Source organism: Dermacentor andersoni, chromosome 5 (genome assembly GCF_023375885.2).
Source record: "Dermacentor andersoni chromosome 5, qqDerAnde1_hic_scaffold, whole genome shotgun sequence".
Lineage (NCBI taxonomy): Eukaryota > Metazoa > Arthropoda > Arachnida > Ixodida > Ixodidae > Dermacentor > Dermacentor andersoni.
Window position 1 is genome coordinate 166698305 of NC_092818.1, and position 25453 is coordinate 166723757.

At 43.1% G+C, this 25453-nt stretch overlaps 2 protein-coding genes across 9 annotated transcripts in view; both read right to left on the minus strand.

Moving 5' to 3' along the window:
* Positions 1-5765, minus strand: part of LOC126531595 (bromodomain adjacent to zinc finger domain protein 2B-like) — a 134605-nt gene extending 128840 nt beyond the window's left edge. For 5 of the 8 annotated variants that reach the window (XM_055071279.2, XM_055071280.2, XM_055071278.2 and 2 more), the window contains exons 1-4: positions 5638-5765; positions 3421-3481; positions 1610-1698; positions 284-496 (exon numbers count right to left, since the gene is read on the minus strand). In XM_055071279.2, coding sequence (XP_054927254.1) covers positions 284-496; positions 1610-1679 — 283 coding nt within the window. In that variant the 5' untranslated portion in view covers positions 1680-1698; positions 3421-3481; positions 5638-5765. The remainder of the gene's footprint in view (positions 1-283; positions 497-1609; positions 1699-3420; positions 3482-5637) is intronic. The other 3 variants (XM_050179186.3, XM_050179180.3, XM_055071281.2) reach the window with 1 other exon arrangement.
* Positions 5766-14280: 8515 nt separating this feature from the next.
* Positions 14281-25453, minus strand: part of Invadolysin (leishmanolysin-like peptidase, invadolysin) — a 47073-nt gene continuing 35900 nt past the window's right edge. The window contains exons 17-18 of the mRNA XM_050179187.3: positions 22825-22977; positions 14281-21497 (exon numbers count right to left, since the gene is read on the minus strand). Coding sequence (XP_050035144.1) covers positions 21342-21497; positions 22825-22977 — 309 coding nt within the window. The 3' untranslated portion in view covers positions 14281-21341. The remainder of the gene's footprint in view (positions 21498-22824; positions 22978-25453) is intronic.

Consider the following 25453-nt stretch of genomic DNA (forward strand, 5'->3'; position numbering starts at 1 on the left):
CCCTACACAGACTTTGTGAATCTGTGCTAGCAAATCAGTACACAGCTCATTACATACGGATGAATAAACTGAAGAAAAAAAAATGTCATAAGTGTCCTGTTCTGAAACCAAGAAAGCCAGCAAAAAGGAAGATGGCGAGATATGGCAACCTGTTAAAAAAGAGGAGGGGTGGCAGCAGAAATCAATACAGTGCAAAGCACGTTCCACAAAACAGGTACAGAAGAGAAGTTGCAGCGAGAATGATTGAGAGACATGAGAAAGACAGCAAGAGAAAGAGACCAACCTGAGGGAAGTGAAGGCGAGGAGGACGCAGGCGGCGGCTGAGTGGAACGCGAGGGACAAGTAGAAGAAGAAGCGGCCACCCCTTCCAGGAGATGGTTGGGGGAAGAGGGAGTGGGGCTCTGAAAGGCTGTCGCGCCCCTAGCCAGCAAGGGCGAGAACGGGGGAAAGGGGCTCACCCCCAGGGAGGTGGGAGGGAAACTGGGAGGGCTCATGGCTAATGGAGGAGGAAGAGGACCAGCCGAGGTGAAAGAGGAGAGTGGTGGCAAGCAATGTGGGTGTCCAAGGGACAGATAAAACAGAGAGAGGAAGAAAAGAGAGATACAGAGAAGAAGAGAGATGAAGAAGGGTGACATGCTCAAGAAAAAATACTGTCTTGATAGAGTGCAGACTATACATGGATGTAGAAAAGCAAGAAACACGGAGGTACAATAGAAAGAGACAAGCGTTACATTGACACATGCATGTGTCATCTGCATTGTATAAAAGCAGCAGAAACTACTAACAAGCCCGCCAAGACGTTTCAAGAAACAAGCCATTGCAATCAGCACTGCATGAACTGCAAGAGCATCTTAGCAGTGAGCAAGGTGCAAATTCAGCACTACTGCAAGAGCATCTTAGCAGTGAGCAAGGTGCAAATTAAGCACTAAAGGAAACGATCTGTACTACTCATTCTACTAAAAAACCACACAAAGATGACACGAGAGATGATGAAAAGGCTGAATGCATAAAAATTCAGAACCCAGTAGTCCCTCCCCACGACATTCACCACTAGTTTGATTCACCTCGACTGTCAATACATGAGGAAGTGTTGGAGTCACTAAAAAGAAAGCGCTTTTCTACTCCGCACCACCATGTTGCGCAAAGGGTGGTCAATTGTAAGAATGCCAGTCACCAATGCATAACTTAAAATAATTATCATACAAGATGCTGCTTGCTGTAGCACAACCTCACATTACTAAAAGCGGGAAAAGAACAATAACGTTCATTAAGAACTGCAAATGAATCTGCACAGTATAATTCACTGTCCCAAGAGGACAAGTCACCCTCACAAGCTATGGCACACTGCATCACCAGTATATGCTAATCGCAGAGGACCCTCTTTATTTCACTTGCTTCTTCAACTACCATAACTATGATCAAGTCAACCTTGCATCCCATCCTGACAACCAACTTCACATGTGTGTCTAACTGACACTAAAGATACTGAATGTATGAAAAGTAAGGACAAGTTTTGTGACAGATGCCTTGCCAACATTCTCAAGGTTTACTAGGAAAGGCAGGAACAAAAATTAATAAAAGCCATCTTCAATGGCCGTAAGTAGCTCACCTAAAAGGGCTGCAGCGTCAAAATGGTTACGTGCCGGACTTGATGCTGCATTTCGGCTTGAATTATCCATGTTGGTGCCCTTTTGAAGCCTGAGAAGCACAAACACAGACGACGGAAACAAAATACAGATAAGCAGGAATGAACATGTTCACAATTGTCAGGCAAACCACCAAGAGCAACAGGCTTTGTCAAGGTGCAATAACAAATTCCTGCCAGGCATCTTTTCTTCAATCCCACAATACTATAAAGTTATTTGAGAAAACAGGAAATAGTCAAGAGCTTAAGATAATCTGTTTGTCAATCACATTTGGGTTAGCATTTGGAGATGTCCATATAGAAATTTTCCATATAGAGAATTTTGTAACACCGCCTACTGCCAAATGGAAGATGGTGAGTTGCCAACTTCTTCAAAGGCTTAATATTATTGTTTATTGCAGCATGCACTAGCTTCGCCTTGCAACTTTTCTAGAGGCAAGAAACTATTCTGCATATTTTATAATATGCTGTGGAGAAGACTGCTTGAGGTACTTTTAATGGTCAAACTGAAATTGATGTTTTTTTCCCAGGCTCAGCTACAGCTACTCAGCTACCCACACAACATGCAAGACTTTCACAAGCTAACTGGCATTAAACTACCGTACGAAAGAGGGGAAAAAAAAGAAAAAGTGGACATCAACTGCCATTTTTATCATGCTCTCATACAATTGTAACAGCTAAGTGAATAGCAAGGTCGAGCTGAAATGACATATAAGCTTCACAACACCCTAGCTGTGATAGGTTAACAATTCCCACTTGTATATGATTATGCTCTTATATTTTAGTTGAACATTTTGAACATTATTTCTACATTATAAATCAGCAAGGAAATACTACTTCAGCAATACAATAAAAATTTAAATATATATGAGCTTACTTTTGGTCTATCCAGGCTATATTACTGTGCCCACAAATATAGAAAAAAAGCCTTCAGTCTCCAACCTACTCCATTTTCTTTTTAACGAAATGTGACAGCCAACCTTACAACAGGACTCAACAAAAGTAAACACATTGTTGTATGTTGTATCTGCAACACACACTGCTGCTAAATCAAGCTTGGGCTGGGATGATGTGACATTTTAATCTAATTGTTTTCCTTTCTATGCTTCGTCAGTGGTTCAAGCAGTGTGCCACCTATGTTATCACAGGAATCCACGGGTCATGAATAGAGGATGGTGCAAAGGAGATAGAATCAAGCAAAACAAATACTTACATTATACAGACCAAGCTGTGTCCCCCCTGTACCTACTTGTTGCTTAGTCAGATGTCAAATTCAAACTGTTACTCAATTTCACCACACAGGACCAGAGCTGGCCATGTTTGCATTATGTTCTATGTCTTTCCTTAAGTGCTACCAACATGCTTCACAATGCATTTAATCATGTCCCGATAAAGGAAGAAACACCAGCTCTAAATATGTATATGTGAACTAAAAAAAGTAAATATATGCAATGTTGGTGACATCTTTAAGTTTTTACATGCTGTGTAACAATTTCAGTGACCTTTTTATAGCTTTTTTCATCTCTGCCACTTACACAACTGTGGTATTCAGACAGTTCAATCACTTGATAAATTATGCATATTTTGACACAACTATGCCATTAGGACAGCGCACACATTAACAGGTGCACATACAGTGAGAACTGCCATAACAAAGGCCCAAGGCTGTTCACCTCATAGGCTTTTAAGAAAGGAATTCTCCCCAAGCGTGCTTCACTACCTGCTATATTCCCACCTAGGTCCAAACAATAAATGTAAAAATTGGGAGGACGTACAGTCAGGAGCCGTTGACTTTCATTCCTGTGCCCATGATGATCACTCCAGCACCACTGCTGCCTAGAAAGTTATGCAATGCTCCCAATAAGGATAATGTTGCAATGGTGGGGCAACTGCTCACTGCCATACCGAACAATGGTGCTAAACAAAAAATTGGCAGTGACTGTTTCAAATGCATGTTGCACAAATGTAAATTAGATTTTCCCTTTTCACTGTCAACATTTTTGGAGTCAACAGCCATTGGTAAATCGCACACATTCAAAAAGCATCGGTAAAGAGCAAATCCTAATTGATGACAAAAGCAATGGTGAACCACGCTGCTTTAAGAAACATGCAAGGATGGGTACAAGCTTGGGCAATATTGCTACACTGCTTTTCAATGCCTACTACTATTTTTTCTGTCTTGTGAATAGTCAACAATTAAGATGATGTTAGAATCTAGTGTGACCAAAGAAGCCCAATTAGATTGCAACAAATTTTGCACAGTGCTACACATGACTAGACAAATTCATTTTCAACAGGTAAAAAGAAATACCACAATGTGATTCTGCCTGGAGGCACAGCTACCATAAACATGGACACGGACGCACACCTCCTCAAAGGTTTATCCTATTACAGTGAACTTTAAATGATTCTTTCCTCCTGGAAGTGTGCTTGCACACGAATAAACGAAATGTCAGCGCCGAACAAATGCGCAGCTCCTGAGAACACTTGTTTAAAACTATACACGATATACAAGTGGGAGAAGCCAAAACACGTGCGCATGTGGCGTTGACTAAAATGCTAACCCCTATAGCTTTAACGGAAAGCGTCTACACTCAGCAGCCGGCACCAGAGAGCCGAGGCCTGTCACGATGATTGAATACGCGCACACAATTCGCACCGACAAATGCTGCATGAGGCAAGGGTCACCGACACGCTACCTGCAAAGCATGAGCTTCAGGGACGAGTATTTGCTTCCAGCAAACAGGAACAAGTCGAGCAACGCGAAAACCTGTCTAATCTAGTGCCGAGAGACATTTCGGAGAAAGTGTCTCGCGATATGAGAGCTCCGCGACGGCTGCGCGTCGCTCGGTAAAGTTAGTTGTGTCGCAGCACAATAGGAAAACGCCAGAATTGCTGTTCATTTCACCACCGATGGCACATTTGGCGACAACACTGACAGTGATGTGGTGTTAAACGACAGAGAGCGTGTTAGGGAGCGACTACAACACGCTAACTGCGGTGCGGGGTGTCTCGTCGGCATACAACTGCACAACGCGATGTAAGAAAGGAAAACTGCAGTCACACTCGCAGTTTTACGCATGTTTTACCCAAAGCTCATTCTGTGAGCCCCTTTTTTCAGTTATTAAAGTCACCACCTATATGGGACAGCTGCGTTCACATTCTGGCTAAAGTCGGCCGCAAATGTTGTGGAGTGTTGCGTCTGTTTGTTTCCGCTATTAACTAAGAAGTTAGATCGGAAGAAAACAAAATTATCTGATATTTAAATTGCGTAGTCGCCGTACACCACCACCACGTAGGAAAGCCAGGCACAAGCTATGAGCACGATCAAACGCTGTCAGATTACCTAGAAAGAACGCGTCAAAGAAGAGTGTATTTCGTATTCACTGTGCCTGTACGACATATAGAATCATTTCGGACAGCAGCGGCTAAGAAAACGAGAGCGTTTATCCTCCATAATTGCCACCCTCCCCGCGGCCTCGTAAGGAGAGTGGCTCATAGCGAAAGCGCCCACCAAAAACAAAATGCAACCCAACCGGACCCGAAAACCGTTCACAAACACACGTCAGCTGTCCACGGAATTACCAACTGCACATCGGGTCCAACAACGCAAGCGTGGCGCAAAAATTAACCATACTGTGGATATTCGTCGCCATAAACCTGACTGTCCGGCTCGAAGTTGAGTCAATGAGTTCTTGATCTCGAGGAGTAACACAGCTTCGGTCCGACGCTGACCGACGCTCCCGCGGCAAAACGTATAGCCGTAGAGACGGAGCGAGGCAGTGATCACTGTTAATCAACTACCACAACGTTACTCTGGTATAAACAAGGCGAAACTAAAGATTTACCAGAGCAATCAAGCGCTTCAGTGGCGTCGAAGGGCTTCGGTTCTAGGAGTGCCAAGCCTAAAACGGCGACGTGTTACAAACTCGATGCATTCGGACATTTTTTTGATTCAAACTGACAATAAAGGACGCTTCGGTGACACTTACCGATTCCCGGCTTCCAGGCGACAAACTTTTGTGAAAATCCCGCAGAAAACACAGCATACGTGCCGATAAAATGAGGCTCCTTTGTGTAAGGACCGGCGTTTCAGTGGCAAAAATGGAGAAGAGCAGAGGAAGGAATCACGAACGCATGAGGTTTGTGACGCGTGACGTCACCAGCCGTTTCAAACAATGTTATTTCGAAGACGCTTTAATCGCGGCGTGCGGGACGCGCGTTAATGTGAGGCTAGCACGTTCTCCTCGACTACTAGAATCACTAGACAATCTGGAAACAGTAGTTTCAGCCAGCTCATCTTCTTTTCGGGTCGTTTGTTGCGTGTTCTAACTAACGCTCAAAATACAGACAAAACAGAATCAAAACAGGTACGCGCTTGGGACGCGCTAAACTAGGGGCAGTCTGTCTAATACTTTTTTTTCCTTTTACCTCTTTGAGTGATCGATGTGACTTCAATTCATAAGTTTGTTTATAGCAATGTGTTAAGAAAAGAGAGTTACACGAAAGCTGGAAGGAGTGGAAGTATTTCTTTCTGATATGTTCTACGATTCTCTGTGATAGTCGACTTGTTGGTTTCCTCATTAAAAGTTCAGATCACGTCGGTACACAGAAGAGTCACTAAAGTGAAACTAGAAATGTGAGCACGCATAACCACTCTGGTTTCGCTTGTCATTTTTGCCTGAGGATTGCCGTAGCAACTGATCGAGTGTACGAGGTCAAACAGCTTTCGGAAGAAGTGTAGCATCAAGGCAATCGCGGTGCCTCTTGACTAATTTATACGCGCGTACTGGACACTGGCACAGTAAACGCAGCGGCGTCCGCGCGGAAGAGCCCGTGATCTGCTTCTAGGTTGGTGGAGGCGTATAGATTTTCCGCGGCCATTGAAGCAGCGAAGGCTGGACTAGACGCATTTCATAATTCTCGGCGCACTCTTATTGCTTTTCTTTTTTTTTTCCTTCTGCGCGGCTCCGGCGCGCCCCGCGGCCCCGCTTTCCCGGCAGAAAAGGCAGGTGACCTCCTAAAGCCCATCCAGCCGCGCAGAGACAGTGGCGCGCGTGGCGGCGCGCGCAGCGCGCACTACTCCGTCCCTATGCTAGGGATGACAAGCCCCTAGCTAGGGACATCGCATAGGTTTGGATTGTACGCCCCACGCCCTATGTACGTCCGCATGCAGACTGCCAGACCGCGCGCGTCCCGCACTCGACCCTATCATTGAACACCTAAAAATATGTACAATCGCTGGCACTAAAAAATTTATGCGCCATCTGTTATTCTAATTTTTAAAGAATTACTCTAAAAAATATGTCATATTAGCCACATGTTTATAGTGCATGACAGGTTGCAATGCCAATTTGTAGATCTTAAAATTTTGTACAACTAAGATACGGATGGTGTACAGTAAAGCAGCCCTGGGTACTATTACCATAGCTACTACCATGCTACTACCGGTGTTCTGTGCGGGGTTGCCCGTAAGCTGATGGATGAGCTTGTAGAAGCCACCACCAGACGCTCGGCAGTTTTTCAACTGACTTTAAAAAGCCTGTGAGCCTGCTTCGCAGTCAACCGGCTGTCGGATATGGTGCTGTCTGAACGAACTGTACGTGGGACGATAAAACCCAGATAAACACTTGAGTTGGGAAGTCCTCACCTTGGTGCGCGATGGGTGCTGTTGTCGGCTACGATTGTGCAAGTCAGTATGAGCAATGATAAACACGCTGGCGCGCATTTAACTCTCATCATTTCGTCTGGAGAGCTCGCGTGTGGAATATTAGAGCCCTCTTGCGTAGACAGCCAAGTAAAATTATGCGTATCATGGTGAAAGAGAACATGCACCGACTACAGGGAAAAATATTAATGCAGAAACTCCCTGCAGGCAGCATAAGCTCGGCGCTACTTTCTAAATACATGGGAAAGGAGAAATCGTTTTTCTCGGCAGCGATCTGCAGCGAAGTTGATGAAGTTTGCTATATTTAAAATAAAAAGTTAATATATGTCCATTGGAAGCAGATGTTTATTTAGCCTGTCAATTTATTCATAGAAAAATATCTAAACTTGCAAAATTTCGAGAAACTATCGAAGCAAGTTCACAACTCTGCATCACGATCAGAAATCAAAAATGATCTCACAAATTTTAAAAGTAAATTATAAGGTTTTACGTGCCAAAACCACTTTCTGATTATGAGGCACGCCGTAGTGGTGGACTACGGAAATTTCGATCATCTGGGTGCACCCAAATCTAAGTACACGGGTGTTTTCGCGTTTCGGCCCACAAATTTTGTAAATTGAATCTAAGCTTACCTTTGATTCTTAAGCGGACAAAACTGAACGTATTACATACCCATCTGAAACTCTTATATATAAGACACTAATCAATTAGGAAGCTGTAAATTCATATATCAAATTTGTCCATTTTATATACGACTTTTTGTTGAATATCTACTTTCAAAGCCAGCCTGACATTGGAATTTATCCAGGAATAAATATATAACTTTTTCCCTTTTCTCATTATATATATATATATATATATATATATATATATATATCGCCGTACGATGACGGCGTCATTTTCGTTATAAAGTACAAGTGTATGCGATAAGAATGAGCGGCCCGCGTGCCATATGGTGCGGGCGCGAGGGAGCCGAGAAGGATGGTTGCTTGATATATTCTGTATAGTTACTGTGGCTAAATTTAGAAATTAGCCACGTACAGTAAGTCTAGCTTTATGCGCCTTCCTTTATGCTGCAGGAAAGCAACGCCTTCCCTCTATGCAACCTCTCCCCATCTACAGGCTGTAGGCCACGTGGTCAAGCGGGCGCTAGATAGGATAGAAGAATGTGCGAACGTCCCCTCCTCTAGCCCCGCATGGTTTTCCGCGCGGACGAGCAGCGAGCATTAGGGTGTACTCTACCAAGCACATACTCAACCTCAAGCCGTACGAAAACCCCTCTATTCTGGAAAGTAGCACCACTCTTAGATCTCTGACGCCTCACCCGCACCACTGTCCTGTTTTTCCCATAGAGTTTCTTGCAATAAATTATTGTATGAAACTCTATGGTTTTTCCTCCTCGCTTTCCCCGGGCCGGTGCTTCACGCGCGCAGATTGGTGCGGCCACTGCGCACGTGCGTTTTGCAAGTTAGGTGAGCTTCATTTGCCGAAAGAATGTCTGGCTGCTATGTACGTATTTCAATGCATCAGCAGGCGAGAGAAAGGACTAGCGTTGTTTGCAATCGAGGGAGAACAGGACGTCGAACGCAATATCCGCACAACACTGGAAGACTTCGCGCCTTCGAAACACGTCGTTCTTTGCGAGGAAAGCACTGTACTTCGCTTAATAACACTTGTAAGCAAAATTGCACGAAGATTTTTATAAATTTCGCAAGCCAGACGCTTTGTTAAATTCATCACAGTGCAGCAGTGCACGGTACATTTAGCGCGTGTAAAACATGCCGCGAACTTTTTCTCTATCTGTTCGCGTCATGATCGTTTTCTATTTTTTTTTTTTTTTCGCGTTCGCATGAAACCATATGCCCTTTAAAGTGTTGTGCCTGTGACTCGGCGTTCGTCCAAACAATCATTTGTCTCGCTTTCCTTCATAAGATTTAATTGTAGCCCTTGGGAAGTGATGTACGCGTGATACTTCTCGCTCTTTGTATGTTTACGTATGTTCTGTGCGGCGAATAATTTTTTTCATACAAGCATTTGTTTTTTGACGGCATGAATCCTACTATGGAACTACACAGTAGGCCACTAACGTCTTTTGACATGTATACAATAAAAACTACTCCATACGTGCGCCGTTTTTATGTAACAATGTAATTAAATAGAAATACGCGGAGCATGTTTTCCTGCCTCGAATATACCCATACAGCGCTCTCACGTTTCAGCTCCATTTTCGGACGATCATTTGGAACGGAAGAATCGTAATGCCGTGCCCTTAATTGGAGGCTGCATTTATCTCGTAATATCATATTCACCAATAAAAGTAGAAGAAAAGAACGCTTTCCGCGTGATACTTCTCGCTCTTTGTATGTTTACGTATGTTCTGTGCGGCGAATAATTTTTTTCATACAAGCATTTGTTTTTTGACGGCATGAATCCTACTATGGAACTACACAGTAGGCCACTAACGTCTTTTGACATGTATACAATAAAAACTACTCCATACGTGCGCCGTTTTTATGTAACAATGTAATTAAATAGAAATACGCGGAGCATGTTTTCCTGCCTCGAATATACCCATACAGCGCTCTCACGTTTCAGCTCCATTTTCGGACGATCAATTGGAACGGAAGAATCGTAATGCCGTGCCCTTAATTGGAGGCTGCATTTATCTCGTAATATCATATTCACCAATAAAAGTAGAAGAAAAGAACGCTTTCAGCTAACAATAACTACTCCGAAGTTAATGTTCCAAGATATATATTTTTTTCCATATCGCCAACCACGCAGTCGCAAGAGCTAATTAATCATGCCTACAAACCTCTGACCTACCTTTTCTTTTATTAATTAGTACTCGCATATCTAGAAGCTCGACAGTACCGTGAAGTGTCGGAAATTATGGAACACCGGCGGCGAATGGCTCCAAGAAAAAAAAAAGCGAATAGGTTTCATGTCAAACGAAATAATGTGGAGTTCGTATACACGAATTGGAGAATGTGGTCTGATTTTTCAAACGCATACTGTAGGTTCCCAGCCTTCAGCTTGTGACGTTCCGAATGAAAAACAAAATATCACCTAACCGTTGCTAAAAGTTAGATCAGCATCCTCTGTGCAGTAAGCAGCCAGCAACACGAAATAAAATCGCCTGACGGGCGTTAATCGCGGCTTGTCGCAGAATACGAGCTACGCGCATTGCACTTGGCCGCTAAATTCTGGTAAATGTACATGTTGCACGCTGTTGGTCTATTGAGAAGCGACGCAATCGAAGTTCAAGCGGGTGCGTTAATTGTTTCCTTTAATGACTCCTCACGTAAGCCCAGAATGCGTCTCGCGTAGTGGCATTGGCTCAAGTGCTTCCGGTGTCCTCGATAAAGGTGGAGTTACAATAATAATAAAAAAAAAGTACATGTAATTGTAAGTTCTTTCAAAGCTGCGCGTACGAAGTGAACGCATGAATTGTCTGCACTGCTTCAATTTTTTTTGCATAGCTCATTCCACTGCGCCATGGGGAGCAAGCCGCTCGACTTTAGCCATTTTTTTATAGCGCTTCCGCTAGTTTATTTCGGAGTATATTTTCGAAAATATTCGTTAGCACGACCTATCGCAAGTTTTCGACAGTCGTATCAGTGTCATTGGGCGATGAATTCCACACTAACGTTTCAAACGACCGAGACAAGAAGTGCGCGCATTTATTACGCGGCGCCTGGCGTCCACTGGCCCGAATTGCGTGCCGTGCGCAACGCGCCGGCCCGTGGAAGAGCGAAATCCGAGAATTGAGGAGGAAAGAGCGCGCTAGGAGGAGAGTACAGTGTTCTAGAACACTGTAGAGGAGAGCGTCGCTACTTTCCGGAAGAGGGATTTGAACGCAGCCCACTGCGAGAGGAAAGCTCCCGTGCCGCATTTTGAACAGTCTTGGAGTTAGGTAATCTGCGGCGGGTGCAACGAGTACGAGCGAACCGCTATGACCGGCGACATCATGCCAGCGCGCCTGGTCTTGTAGGTCACGTAATCTCAAGTTTCAGCTGAGATGCGTCGAAGCGAGCGGCAGCACGAAGCCGTTATTACAGAGTATTAGGATAGGGGCCCCAAATAGCTTTGCGGGTGTTAGCATGGGGCACGCAGGAGCGAATAGTTTTATTTGTTGTTCACCTGAGTGACTGTGGCGCATACCCTTTGCTAAGATGGCTAACTTTTGCTATGGTGTTCTAGAAGGGGAGTAGCCAGGGTAGCGGCTTGCGCTTGCAGCGCCACTACGGGGTCGAAGTAAAGTTATTATAAATAATTAAGTAAAATACACCATTTTATGATAAGAGTAATTTTGACTTTCGCAAAGCTTTTGGGTCTACCACTAAATCAGTGAAATAGCGGGCCCGCCGCAAAACCCAAGCGCAGTCCGCGTTTCGTCATATGCGTGCGAGCGAGACGGCATGCTCGTTAATTTAACTAGTAAGCGAATGTTTACTGCTGTTTGTGCAGCAGATATAACTACGAACCTTGGTGTAATTGTACAATACTTTGCTAGCGTTATCGATACCGATCGATATTTCGTCTATTGGGCGAAATTGTGACGTAGAGTGCCTCAAAATTCACGCCCCCGAAGGCCTTGCGGTACAAGCTCTCTACAAACACACCACATGCGCTGTGCTCATATAACCGTCAACTCTGGATGAGTTCTATGGTGAACTACCACAATGTTCGCTGCGTTATCAGGTATAACCAACGCCTCCTATAAATATACTATAGGAGGCGTTGGTATAACTAAATCTAGCTACTGTGTGGGTGCTGAAAAAAAAATGCAAAATCGTCGAGGGGAAAAAAAAAAAGAATAAGTTAAACGTGGGAATGCGGGTTACGCGCAATTGCACGAGTGCTTCAAATATATGCTTCGACTGCGTGCAAGTGTGGCGACGTTTTCAAAGCTTACTTTTTTATCTTGTATGTTTCATGTCCGTTTTTTCCCTTTTTATGTGTAAATAGATAGTAAGGCACTGTAAGGAAATGCATTCTTTATAATTTCAAGCAGTTTGGTACACTCTAAGACCAGTTTACACCCTTTGGAATGCCCCTTCTGCCACACAACGATAATCGTCATCTGCCTTGATGCGTTTCCTTTCTTTAACGCTGCGAGCCCGGTACTTTCCAGTAACGAACGGCACGCGCGTTATCAGCATGATAGCATTGCCGACAGGAAATGCTATCATGCTGATAACGCGCATGCCGTTCGTTACTGGAAAGTACCGGGCTCGCAGGGTTAAAGGGAAACGCATCATGGCAGATGACGATTATTGTTGTGTGGCAGAAGGGGCACTCCAAAGGGTGTGAACTGTTCTTAGAGTGTAATGTACTATTTACACTATTCATTTTCCCCTTCTCTTTCTTTCTCTTCTGGAGCCCGCGCCTCTTGCCGGACTTCAGCTCGCGCCCGGCGCTTGGCGACGACTTCGAGGTCAGTCGACTCGCGCTCGGCCTGCCGCCGCTTGCGTCGCTGCTCCATCTTTCTCGCTCGGCATCTCAATCGCGAGACGAACCCGGTACGTCCATAACGTACACAGAAACCGTAGCAACTGCCAGCGATCAACCCAGTGCGCCTCCGCCTACCCTCCTCCTCCGCAACGCTTCCTTTCTCCTTCCCCGCTTCGCTCAACGCCAGGAACACTAGCACGCTCAGATGGCTCAGCTAAAGGGCTCAGCGCACTCCTCCGTGCAGTTCCCCGACGCGCGATTCTCTTCACCTCCCGGCGCCTTCCTCCTCAGGGGATAGCTTCCCTCGCGGCGAATTCACATCTCGCCTACTTCAGACGGGGCATTTACGCTTGCGGGAAAAGAGATATGGCTCCGCACTTGTCTGCGTGCTGCAAAACTTCGCCACGCCCAACTTTGTGCCGCACGGCAGGCCTTTGTTGCATCGCTCTACGCATCGTCGGCCTCGCGCGCCCCTTCAATACACGAGCAAACTATAGTGCCTAAAGTATATCTAGAACGAGAAAAAAGGGGGTTAACCGAGGGGCCCGATTTTTATTCATAATATCATAAGGAGCCAACAAACATCGACACCAAGGACAACATAGGGGAAATTACTTGTACTTAATAAATGATAAATTAATGGAAATGAAAGTGGATGAAAAAGCTTGCTGCAGGTAGGGAATGATCCCACGTCTTTGCATTACGCGTGCGATGCTCTAAACAAAGATAAAGTATCTTTAGGTACATATGCCAACTGCACTGCTGTCGGAATGGTGGAAGGGAGACGGGAGAAGAGCACACAAGGCTGTTGATGCACAAGCTGAGGCAGCTGCTCATTGTAACATCCTAGTATGGTTAAAACCGGTAATGCTATCAATGGAGTCGACTATGCTTGCCTAATTAAAATGACTGAATGTTTGTCCCCTCTACTTTTTTCGTGCAACCCTGCTATAACAATTATCGGTTATAGCAATAAGATTTTCTCGGTGAATAATGCTGCAAGTTGGTCAGACTGTAGTATTACAAAAAAAAATATATTTCAAAATGGTGCTTGTTGAGACCATGCAAGCAAAATAAGGCCTGTGTTTAAAGTTCTGTCTACATTCACTTAATAGTCGATGGGGTAGTTTACTTCTTCAAGGAACTCGGATTTTAGTGCACAAGTCTATTATATGCCATTATTCTCCATTATTCTTGTAAGCCAGCAATAATATAATGATGAAAATGGCAAGCATAAAGCAACATTCCTTTGGAGCACACTTTGCTTCTTGCTACTAGGTGCCACATTAACTACCGTGATTGCACGCTGAGAATGTGCACGTTTCACAGCACCATTCGTAGGTGGTGCCAGATGTACAGCTTGAAACAGCAACACAAAAGGCTTATGCTGGCTGGTTCTAGCATGTGTGAAAAGAGGTAAACTAATGTAGCCTTCATAATGCTGGTGCGCCGAGGATATGACTAGTATACCACGTGATAATCCCTCCACAGCAATTGGGGAAACTTGTCATTCCAACGCAAGGTACATTTATTTATGTTCAGTTACGCACTGAAGTTACAAATACAGAAGTAAGCACAAAGCAATATGAGCATGACTGCAATGGTTGATCTTGACACCAGAATGAAAAATCCACTTGTGATGGGCAACATCCCCAGACACCTTGCAGAGTACTGAGGCATCATGGCTTCTACACATTAATTCAAAATGGAGGGTCTTTTTTTTCTTCTTTTTTTTGAAGGGGGGGGGGGGGGGGTTAGGAGGGTTCATTTTATGAAAAGCGAATGCAGCAAGCAAACATGACAATGCAAATGACAATGCACAATGCAAGAACACAAAATGTGTCCAGAAATATATGCATTTCAGATTTGGGGTACAGTTGCTCTAATGAGTGAAAAAAGGTATTGTTACTGAAGTAAAACTATAAGCTGAAATTACCTCAGATGACAGTTATACTGTTGCAACCTTCAGCATGCACATTAGACGGCACAAGCTTGCTAGCGCCAACGTTATGCTGACATGATCTTAAAAAAAAAAAAAAAAAAAAAATTCTCAATTCATTCAGAGTATCAACATTTGGGTAAAAGTACATTGCTCAGCTTTGAAGCACAGACAAACATGAGTATGAACAAAGAACACATTCCCATTGTAAAAATACAACAAAGATGGGTGAACAGTAAGGTAATGTAGCATGTAAAATTGATAAAGATGAAAGTAAAAATTTGTAGCTGAAGAAATACTGGTCACTGACACCAAAACAGGTGCACAGTTGTCATATCGATAACACATGGTGAATCGTTGTAGGCCCACAACAAATGCCGCTCATAGAAGTTATCCCCTTCAGATGCCAAGCAAGTCCGTCAGTTGGAAATTCAAATTTAACAGAATTCTTGCAACATCCACATATTTACAGACTGACAGTAGCAAAGCATGGTAAAGATTTATAATCTCTAAACAAGTTCCTCTGATTCTACATGTGGAAACACCAGTTGAAACTTTAAAAAAAAAAAGGGGGGGGGGAACAAAAATGTTTCAAATGCAATGTTCTCAGAGGATACCGGTGTTTTAGTGATAACTTGCAAGATAAAAATAATTACAAGCAAGAACCTGCTAAGACTACATAATCGTACAGTTGAATGCCAAGATATTAAACACAGATGTAACAATATAATGGATATTAAAAAAAAAGGTATTTTAGTGTTGGACGCGACTTCATAAAACCTGAGGTTCACATGTACCATCTGCAACCACAGTGCCCCAAATATGGAAGAACATTTCACGCCAATAACTGTCATAGTTGGTTTGCTCAGTCTCGTTAACTGGTTTGTATGGCCTTAGCACAAATCTCATGCTAAGAAAAAAAAAATTAATGACAGTATTTTTTAGAATTTGATCCAAGGTTCTTCAAGGCACAAATTAAGTGCTATACCTCAAAGCAACAACAGAATCCTCCACACGGTTCAAATGGCCTGCCTAGAGTCTAATGTAAAGGCTTACTTCGATGATGGTTCAGGAACACGTAATAGTAAAGACGCGTCAGAAGGAGACATAAGTAAGCACCATCAAAGGGCCACTCTGCACTTTTTCGGTAGCTGAAGTACAGACTTATAAAGATATGCATGCAACGAAAAGTAAGTACACACTATCAAGCTCTTTCACATGAGCGTGAATGTAATTTTGTTTAAATTAAGCAAAACAATAATGCTAAAAGAAGAAAACATACATTCCAGTCATCTATTACTGTCCTGGGCAGCATTAAAAGCAATTTTTCCCATGTACCTTATGCTTGACAAATAATTTCATTACACAGGTAGAATCAGATGTGCTCCAATATGCGTGCATTACAGTTTTGAAAATAATTTTTTTAACTGCTTGTGATTCTCAGTTTGTAATCTAGAGTTGCACTGCCTTATGCATGACTGTCGTGCACATACCATGCGCTCTAGTGGCGAGCCCTGAAAACAAACGTTTTAGCAGGCACCCATGGATTGGAGAGAAAATGACATGCGAGACTAGGAGAGCTGGCATCGTTGATGACCTGGACATGAACCAATTTTGTGTTGCAAGCATCTTGGAACAAATCACAGTGGCTCAGAAATTTTTGTTAACCATGACCAGCAACACTGGAAGGTCTGACTATGCGCCTCAAAGACGGGTGTACATAGAATAAATTTCACGGCTATCGTGCACCGATATAAGATATGCATGAAAAGGTGCAAGCAGATTTGTTGGTGTTAGCCACTTAAAGTTCTTAGTGAAACCAATAGTTTTGCAGGGCTTTATGCAGCAGACAGGCATGCAACACTTAAAAGATTTGCAGTGCTCGTACAGTACTGGTTTGGAACAAAATGTGGATAGTTGTAGAAAATTTGCACCCCTCTACATAAGAAAATGACACACCCAATTGCTTTCGCTCATACAGGTATAACATATCTGTGTCAGTAAAACATAGACAGATATGCTGGCAAGTGGCAAGACATTGCTGTGATGTCCTAGCCTGATGCAAATTTCTCTCTTTGGTGTTCAGTCTTGTAGATAGGCTAATAATTAACACTATTATGCCTGAGCCATACTCATCCAGGCCACAGCTTTTTCTGCTTTGCTTGTCGGGGACGAGCCGCACTCGTCAACTTGGTTCACGTTTGGCATTTGAGTTTCAGCACTTCAGCACCTGGATGCTTTCCATTACTAATTCCTTTTCACATGTGTTTGGGAAGAGTCTCTCTTTCGGAGCAGATGTCTTTGATATATATTTCGGAGATTAACTGCACCAGTAATACTATATTTATCAAATCAAGAGATGTAATGTGCATTAATTTGCTAGAAAAATAATAATAATATAGACAAAAAAATAAGTCTGAGCACCTGATGCCAAAGTAGACCTCAAATCCAGCTTTGGAAACTTCCATTAATGTAAAACGAAGATCACTAACACAATAGGTAAGCATGTGAAGGTGCTGCAGGTTAGTTCATGCCATGTGCCTGCCTGCTGTTGTGGTGGTTCAATGCCTGCTATTTTATTTCTGCGAGGTGGCGCTGCAGTGCTATATATAAGGCAGATTGCACACAAGGGAACCTGAAGGGGCCATTCTGACACTGTTGAGACAGTGGTATACATGGGGTTGCAATCGCTAGTGCACCCACCTGAACATACATCACATACGCACTCCAAACTAGCATCCCACATAACACAAACTTCATCATTACAACGATTCAGGAAACAGTACATGCTTTAAGGAACATGCAGCACTTCCAAACATACACACTAAACAATCTGTGGGCCTGAAAACATGAAGTGCTTGCCATTCACAATGGCACATGGGTCTGTACAAAGTAAAAAGTAGACATTTGAGTAAATAAAACAAGAATAAATAGCATGCAATGCGGCAGATTCTCCTCCTACTCTGGCATGACTGAAGTACAAGAAGGAACATAAACAAGTGCAAATAAAGCAGGCCATGCTGAAAGGGCAGCGCAGACACAGAAGTCAACTGTTTAAAAACAAGCTTCGTAGCAACACCTTGATGAAAAAAACAAAAATTGATGACAGATGGCATATGATACAAGGAAGCAGAGCATTTGGCCTGCTAAATAGAACAAAGGAAAAAGGCTTATTCTACAGTGAAAGCACAAGACAATATTCGTTGATGAAGCCTTTGCAATAACCTTACCAATGATGTTTATGAGTGAAATAGCAGTGCAGCAGCACACCAATGAAAGCATGAGAAAAATACTGGGCTTTCATACACCAGAGCAAGTATATTACTGAAGGCTAAAAAGCCCATAAACAAAGCAAGCTATGTATATTTCTGTGAAAGTTAGGCATGAAGCCTGCAAACTACAGTCACAGTGTGGTTGTCACACATGGTAGTGAGGAATGCATTGCTGAACCCGAAGTTGCAATCTTAGGCTCTGGAGAAATACTTTTCAGGATCCATGTGGCCTCAAAATCTAACACTACTGTGTGTGCCTCTATAGAATTCCCCAGAAATTTCTTGGTATGCCCAGTATAAGCACCAGTGCATAACAGTGTAGTAGTGGTTGAGATGCAAACACAGTGACAATGAAGAAAACTCAGTTTCAATAAATGATGAACGTTGCCTCTTCTAAATGGACCCATGTTTTATGCAATCCACAGGCCTGAAAACTCTTAATGGTGAAAATAACAAAAGTAACAAGGACGACCACAAGTCTGTTCGTTAGCAATGCCAAATTTATGCCGGTAAACCTACAGGCAAAGGTTGAATGCAGGCTCTATCATTAGAACGAAAAGGTGCACAGATAAAAGTAAATATTCTCTGATGATGCATGCAAGGAACAAGATGACTGACATGGAAATGTATGCATGAACTACATCTGGCAAACACCATTCGTCGAAATATTTGAACCATTTGCCTAGATATTCAAGCCATTTCTCCAGACATAAAAAACATGCCAACCGTTACAGAAGGAGGCATGTTCAAAACCACAGTAATACAGCACATAACAAGATAAAGTGCGTACATCATTACTTTGCGCAACAACAATGTGATACTGGTGGGAATGTACGTGGCATGATGGAAAATTAAAAGGACTAAAACAACAACCCGACAATCTAATATAAGGTAAATTTATATATTAAAAATATCTGAGTAACTCATTCAAAGCTTAGCTTCTGATAATTTCAAATGCACACATTGCATTGAAAGGGAAACAAGGCTTATTCCTCCAGGACAGCAATAACAAACTAAAATATGGTAGAAATTAACTGTTATTTTAATCCTAATGATGTTATGATGCATCATAGTGCATTCAAAGTGGGTCAGCTTTACTGGTCACCTTCAACATCATACTGCAAATATAGGTCCACAATTGAAATGTTTGATTATTTCTTGCCAAGTGTCCCTTTGTTGGAGTTAGAACGTGCAAATTGTCTTTGCCTGGCCAAATAGTAGAGTTACACTAACATGCTGTGCATAACTTCTACAGTTTATTTCATTAAAAGTTCTTGAATGCTGATCTTGAAGTCACTACACAGTACAAAAAAACTTGTTGCCACATTTTCCAGATCTTGCTGGCACATTGCAGGAGGTGATATGCTAAGCGTAATTAAAGCTCAGTGCAGGTTTAGAAAAAAAAATATTTCTAAAATAGTATGCTCAACAGTATACTGCATTGTAGAACTGTCTCTAGACTTAATGCCACACATTCCAAGTCCAACAAAATGCAGCAAGCAACTCTTGCACTTCACTTGTAACATCTTTCAAAAAGAAAAAAAAGAAAGTGCCATTACATAAGCCACTTTTTCATGAAATTATTTATGCTCTGAAAGTGTGCGCAAAATAGAAAATTGGGGCAAAGCTGAAATGTGGCAGAGAGAGCCATAGTATGATTTAAGATGTTTGTGCAGCACATGAGGCTGTGTGTATAGATAAAATATACATTTTTTTCATGGCGTTCTGCTTTTCAGCATACACAGGAAGCAAGGTTGTGAAACACACTTTCCCTATGCTTAGTATGCGTGGCCACACACATAGAACCACTGCCTTATTCACAACATACACAGAGCAATGTTACCCATCCCTTGATAATGCACAGTCAAACACAGACCTGGCATCAATTCTCTTCCAGCCCTAACAAAAACACAGCCACAAGTCACATGTACTGCACAAGTTCACATGTAATGACTATTTTCACACAAATGAGCAAACACTCCCATATGGTGCACGTCGCAGCCCAATTTCAGATTAACAGTGATGTGGAGGTTGTTTTGCACATTGATGACAATGTTTACCGAGTCTAATTTATTGCGACACACAGTGATCGTTACTGTGCGTAATGCTGTAGTAGCCAGCGCTGTCAATGCTTTACAATAAGGGCAAGTAACACTTGACATGGCAATAGTACGCAAATTATGGATAGATAAAACCATCAAAAGGTTGACAAAATTGAAGCACACAAATGTGAAAGAAGAAGTGTGCTCCAGCTCTCCTATATGAAGGGGGCCCCTGCAATGCCCACCACATTTTTATCTTCTTGTGGTTAATTCTACTTTATAGACCTTTCAGACAAGCTCTCTGGGCATAAGCACAATGCACGACTGCTGTAAAAATGAAATTATGGGGTTTTAGGTGCCAAAACAACAATTTGATTATAAGGCATGATGTAATAGGGGCTCTGGATTAATTTTGATCACCTGGGGTTCTTTAATGTGCACCTAATTCTAAATACACAAACATTTTTGCATTTTTTAACAGGCACATTTGTAAAGAACCAACATTGTCCTTGCTACATATGAAAGCCACAATTCGCAGGTGTTGAGTAAGAGGAGACCAGAGCCCATTTACAGGTGGGGAAAAAAAGAATAAAGGCAGGACAACTCTGCATAGGGACTGTCCTGATGACATAATAGAAAAAAATTTTCCTTGCGGAGATGTCCTGTGATACAGCCTAGTGCCTGTTCTCAATAAGCTCCGTCGCCAATGGTTCCGTTCCAGTGCCGTGTGAAACACACTAGAACTTCCTCTGGTCTGTTCTTTCGCAGAGACCTGCAGATGCACCACGAAGCATCGCATCTTTCTGGCACATATGTTGTGCCAATCAACAGCTTCCCATCAACCAGGATCAGGTGGTGCATTTGGGTGAGGAACCCGACTCTGAATTAAAAGAGTCAAGGTTCCAAGCCGGCTGCTTTCCACCTTATTTAGTCACTTACTTACATTTACTTATTTCTAACTCGATAATTACAGAAAGAATGACACCATTACTATGACAACAACATGTGTTTTGTATAATGCCATGACTGAACTGCCAGTGAACCACTGCCCTGCCCTTACCATGTGATTTTGTTTGCATGTGAAGAGTACCGTGACCATTGCATGTGGTGCAGGGAGCTTTGTCTAATGTAGAGCAGTAGGTTTTGCAGAGCTCCTTTTATGTTACCAGCACAACACTTTAGCCATCACTGTGATATGCTTCGAATTCTGATCGGGATGACAATTTACAGTTGGCGCACTTCCTGGTAGGCTCGCTCCTTTGTCACAAAATGGTCAAACAGGTGATATTTACCTCACATCCCAAGTAAAAAGCATTCGTCACCTAATGACAACCAGAAGGCATAGTGCTAAGCACAGCACGGTGCTAGCGTGAAGGTCCACACTGTGACAATACAGCATGTCCTTGTGGAACTGCTTCTCGGCCAGGACATAACTTGCCTTCACCAAGTCTGCATCACACTCCATGCTCTCATCCTGGAACAACAGATTGCCGGTTAATTTTACTTTGAGTGATTCAATCTTTTTCTTCAAATAATGAAACAAACGAAAAAACAATTAATTCATCAACATCCTATTATGTCAGCTGAAGGCCAAATGGCCTTTCCAGCAATCTTCAATTGTCCCTGTCTTGCATCATCTGGCTCCATCCTATACCTGTAAATTTCCTAATTTATCACGCCACATTGCTCTTGTTCACCACTGCCATCCTTGGCTGCATTTCCTTTCCTTTGGCACCCATTCTGTAACTTATATAAACCATTCGTTATCTGCTGTGTGCATTACATGGCCTGCCCAATTTTGTTTCTTTCACTTAATCTCAACTAGAATATAGGCCAGACTCATTTGCTCTGAATGTGTGTCCTCCAGTCATAATGTAACCACATGAGAATTGGTATCCCCTTTCTTCAGACATTCACAGTAAAAAAGAAATACAAAAAAGGAAAAAAAAGTTGTGGCTTATAAATGGCAGTACACTCAAACCTCGCTATGATGAAGTTGAAGGGGAAGCCAAAATTGTTTGATTCTATCCATTACTTCGTTATACCGACTAGTATTCCCACTTACTGTACACGGCCAATGGTATACACAAATTTAAACATGTAAAGAAGACTACAGCTCCGCAGCCACGTATGTGATGAAAATTCAATAAACAACAGTAAGATGCTCTCTGGCATGTGCAACACGTGACTATTTAACACCTGATACGACATCTGTTACAATAGCGTTCTTATGTGATGGTATTTTGCTTCTGCTTTCCACTTGGCTCGCTCATATTGTTGTGAAAAGCATTTCATTATAATGAGGTTCAACTGTAATTTTTATTTCAGCAGGGCCAGCAGAGTTCATTCTTGTTTAGCAGTGGTCGTGCATTTCTTGCATATATACGATCTCTTAGCAGATTTTTCACCTTTATAACTTTGCTTCTAACTTCGAACTTGCTTTAGATATACACATTAGCAAGAAAAAAAAACATGACACCACACATATGACAAGATGAATAGGTGGCCTAGTTGCCCCTATTGCATTCTTGGAAGAAAACCTAGAGTGCAGAAAAGACGATACACAAAGGTGGTCGCACACCTGAGCACGTGTGTTGCGTGTCACCTTCCTTGTGTATTATTTTTCCGGCCCTCTAGATATTTTTCCGAGCATGTATATGATGTCATGCCCCTGTTTCTCTTATGCTTTTCTGAAGCATCATGCAACAAGCAGTGGATTGCTTGACTGTCACCTATTCTCGTGCTCATGCAAGATCTAGATACTGCATTACTTCACAATGAGTGAAGGAACATGTGCTTACTGTGCAGACATCACGGCATGATGGACACACAATAGCACCAATGTGGAGCCAGCCATTGGCATACAGCTGAATCCGGATCTCTTGCTTGGAGTGGTAGCATGTGTATGTGTGGTTGGCCACCTCTATGTGTAGTCGCCCACTGGAGCATGAGTACTGTGCAAGATATGGGAAGACAACTGTATGGTGCTGGGACAAAAAGCACTGAAGAAGATCAAATGCTTTAATTACCTGTATTTATAATATAGGGCTAGCATAAATGAGTCAACTGTTTTGAAAATGCTATATATTCAAAAGTATTGCATGTACACACATAAAAGATATATGAAAAGAACCCCAAACTCACCAAGTTTATACACCCTCTACAGATGTTCAATATGTACCCCTTTGGTGACACGACACACATCCCGATGATAATCAAGCTCATTCCATACATTTTGTAGCCATAGTCCTGTCAATTGTTTGTTGATGATGCGTTCTTTGAGCTTGACTAAGAATTGCGGTAGTAGGGTTACGTTAAAGGGACACTAAAGGTTACTATGAAGTCAAGGTAAAGTGATAAAGTAATGCTCTAGAATGTCTAAGGCAGCAATATAATTGCGAACAGAGCCTTAGTAACTGAGAAATTGAGGTAAATACATGACACGATTTGAGACCCCCCAGCGACATTCCAGTACTAGCCCGATGACGAAGGCACTCCTCATCATAATTTGTCACTAGTATTCAACTGCTCGTATTAAAAAGATAATTTCATTAGGTTATAAGACGGAAGAAAATGCTACTTGTCTACTTCGATTCTAAGAAAAAATAACATTCTGACGTTACCCTTCAGTAGTATGGGTGGTCGAAATGTTTCGTTTTCGCTCGACTCTGCCCCGCGCGCGCTTTGGAGTTTTAGTTGTTTCGTTATCGCGTCGTGCTGCGCTGGGGCTGCTAGCTCGCGAAACTTGCATTCGGAACAAGCAGCGAGAATGCCATATCCATGTGATGTCGTGGGATGCGCAAATGGTCCGCGGAACTTGGCCAAGGGCAGTTGCAGCGGCGAATTCAACGTTACTTATCACTGTGTGCCAGCGAGACCTCTCCATTCGAAGCGGTTAAGTGCCATACCTCCGCCACAGCGCGTTGACACAGAGCCGAAAAATCGCATAGTGCGCTCGCTGCACTTTCGTCCAGAGGATTACGAGTTCAATGCCGACTTAGTGAAGTCGTGTGGAGTGCCTTTCAAAGCAATGCTTTCCCGTAGCGCTGTTCCATCGGTCTTGCCTGCATTCTCCGAAGCGCGAGAACAACTGCGGGTCGAAGACGGGGCGGTGAGTGCGGCATTTGGTTTTCACGAAGGAAAAGCTACAAATGTGGGAATATGTACAGCCATGACATACAGTTGCTGTCGTAGTAGTACGCAACGACACCGGCAGCGCGAGCTCTCAGCAGCAGGTCACGTTCATCGAAGTCGAGCCCAGCATCGCGAGCCAATGTGTCTTTGTCAGGGTCCTCCATTGCAACAAGCGTCAAAATTGGCGTCATAAAATAAGGAACCAGCTTATCGTTGCGCGCTTTTCCTTCCGCTAGCCACCACAGCTCCGCTTTCGCGCTGCTGTTCGCTCTGTCTCGGCTCTGTTTCTGGCCGCGCGTTTGTGTTTTGCGCAGAAAAGCTGTAGCGCCGTCTGCGGGCGCCGTTTTGCTCACCGACGGCTAAACGTCACTACGAGAGCATGACGTCACCACTCCTCGATCGCGGGGCGGGCGATTTGAACTGCGCTAGAGGTACGCGGGCGCTTCAGAATGCATTTTCTCTTAAAATAAGTCTCTTCTTCGCATGAAACAAGCGTTTCGAGGTTTCTGGGATGGTATTTCAACAGTCCACATTGACTTAATATTAACCTTTATTGTCCCTTTAAGGACCTTGCTTACATACCTCACTACCGCAATCCTTAGTCTAGCTCAAAGAACACATCAGTGCTGCAGTGCAGACAATTGACAGGACTATGCTATGTATGGAAAATGTATGGAATGAGCCCGATTATCGTCTGGACGTGTGTCGTGTCACCAAAAGGGCATATATTGAACATTTGTAGGGGGTGAGTAAACTTGGCAAGATTGTGGCACTTTTCATATATCTTTCATGCGTGTACGTGTAATACTCTTGAAAGTATAGCCTTTTTCTAAACGAATGAATCATTTATGCTAGCCCTGTATATTTATTATACAATATATAATATCAGAAGAAGAACAACAAAACTTTATTTTCAGAAAGGACTTCATAGCCCTTAAAACGGGGTAATGCTGTGTGGTCGGGCCCCTATTCCAAGGCACCGCTGGCCCTCGCCATCTTTTCTGCCCTCCGGACAAGCCTGAGCTGGTCTCCGAGGGCAGAGCTGGATAGCAATGCCTCCCACCTCACTCTCGTGTTATTCTCTTCTTGCTTTTCGGTGTAAGCCGTGCATTCCCACATGATGTGGTAGTGTGTTGGTGTGCTCTCACACAACGGGCATATGTCTTTGTATGCTGTTCGGTAGTATATGTGCAATTTATGGAGGTTTGTATACGTGTCCATTTGGAGCCTGCGTAATGTCGCAGGGTCCACGGCTGAAAGGTTTCTATGCGGTGCTGGGTAGAGCCTTCTCAATTC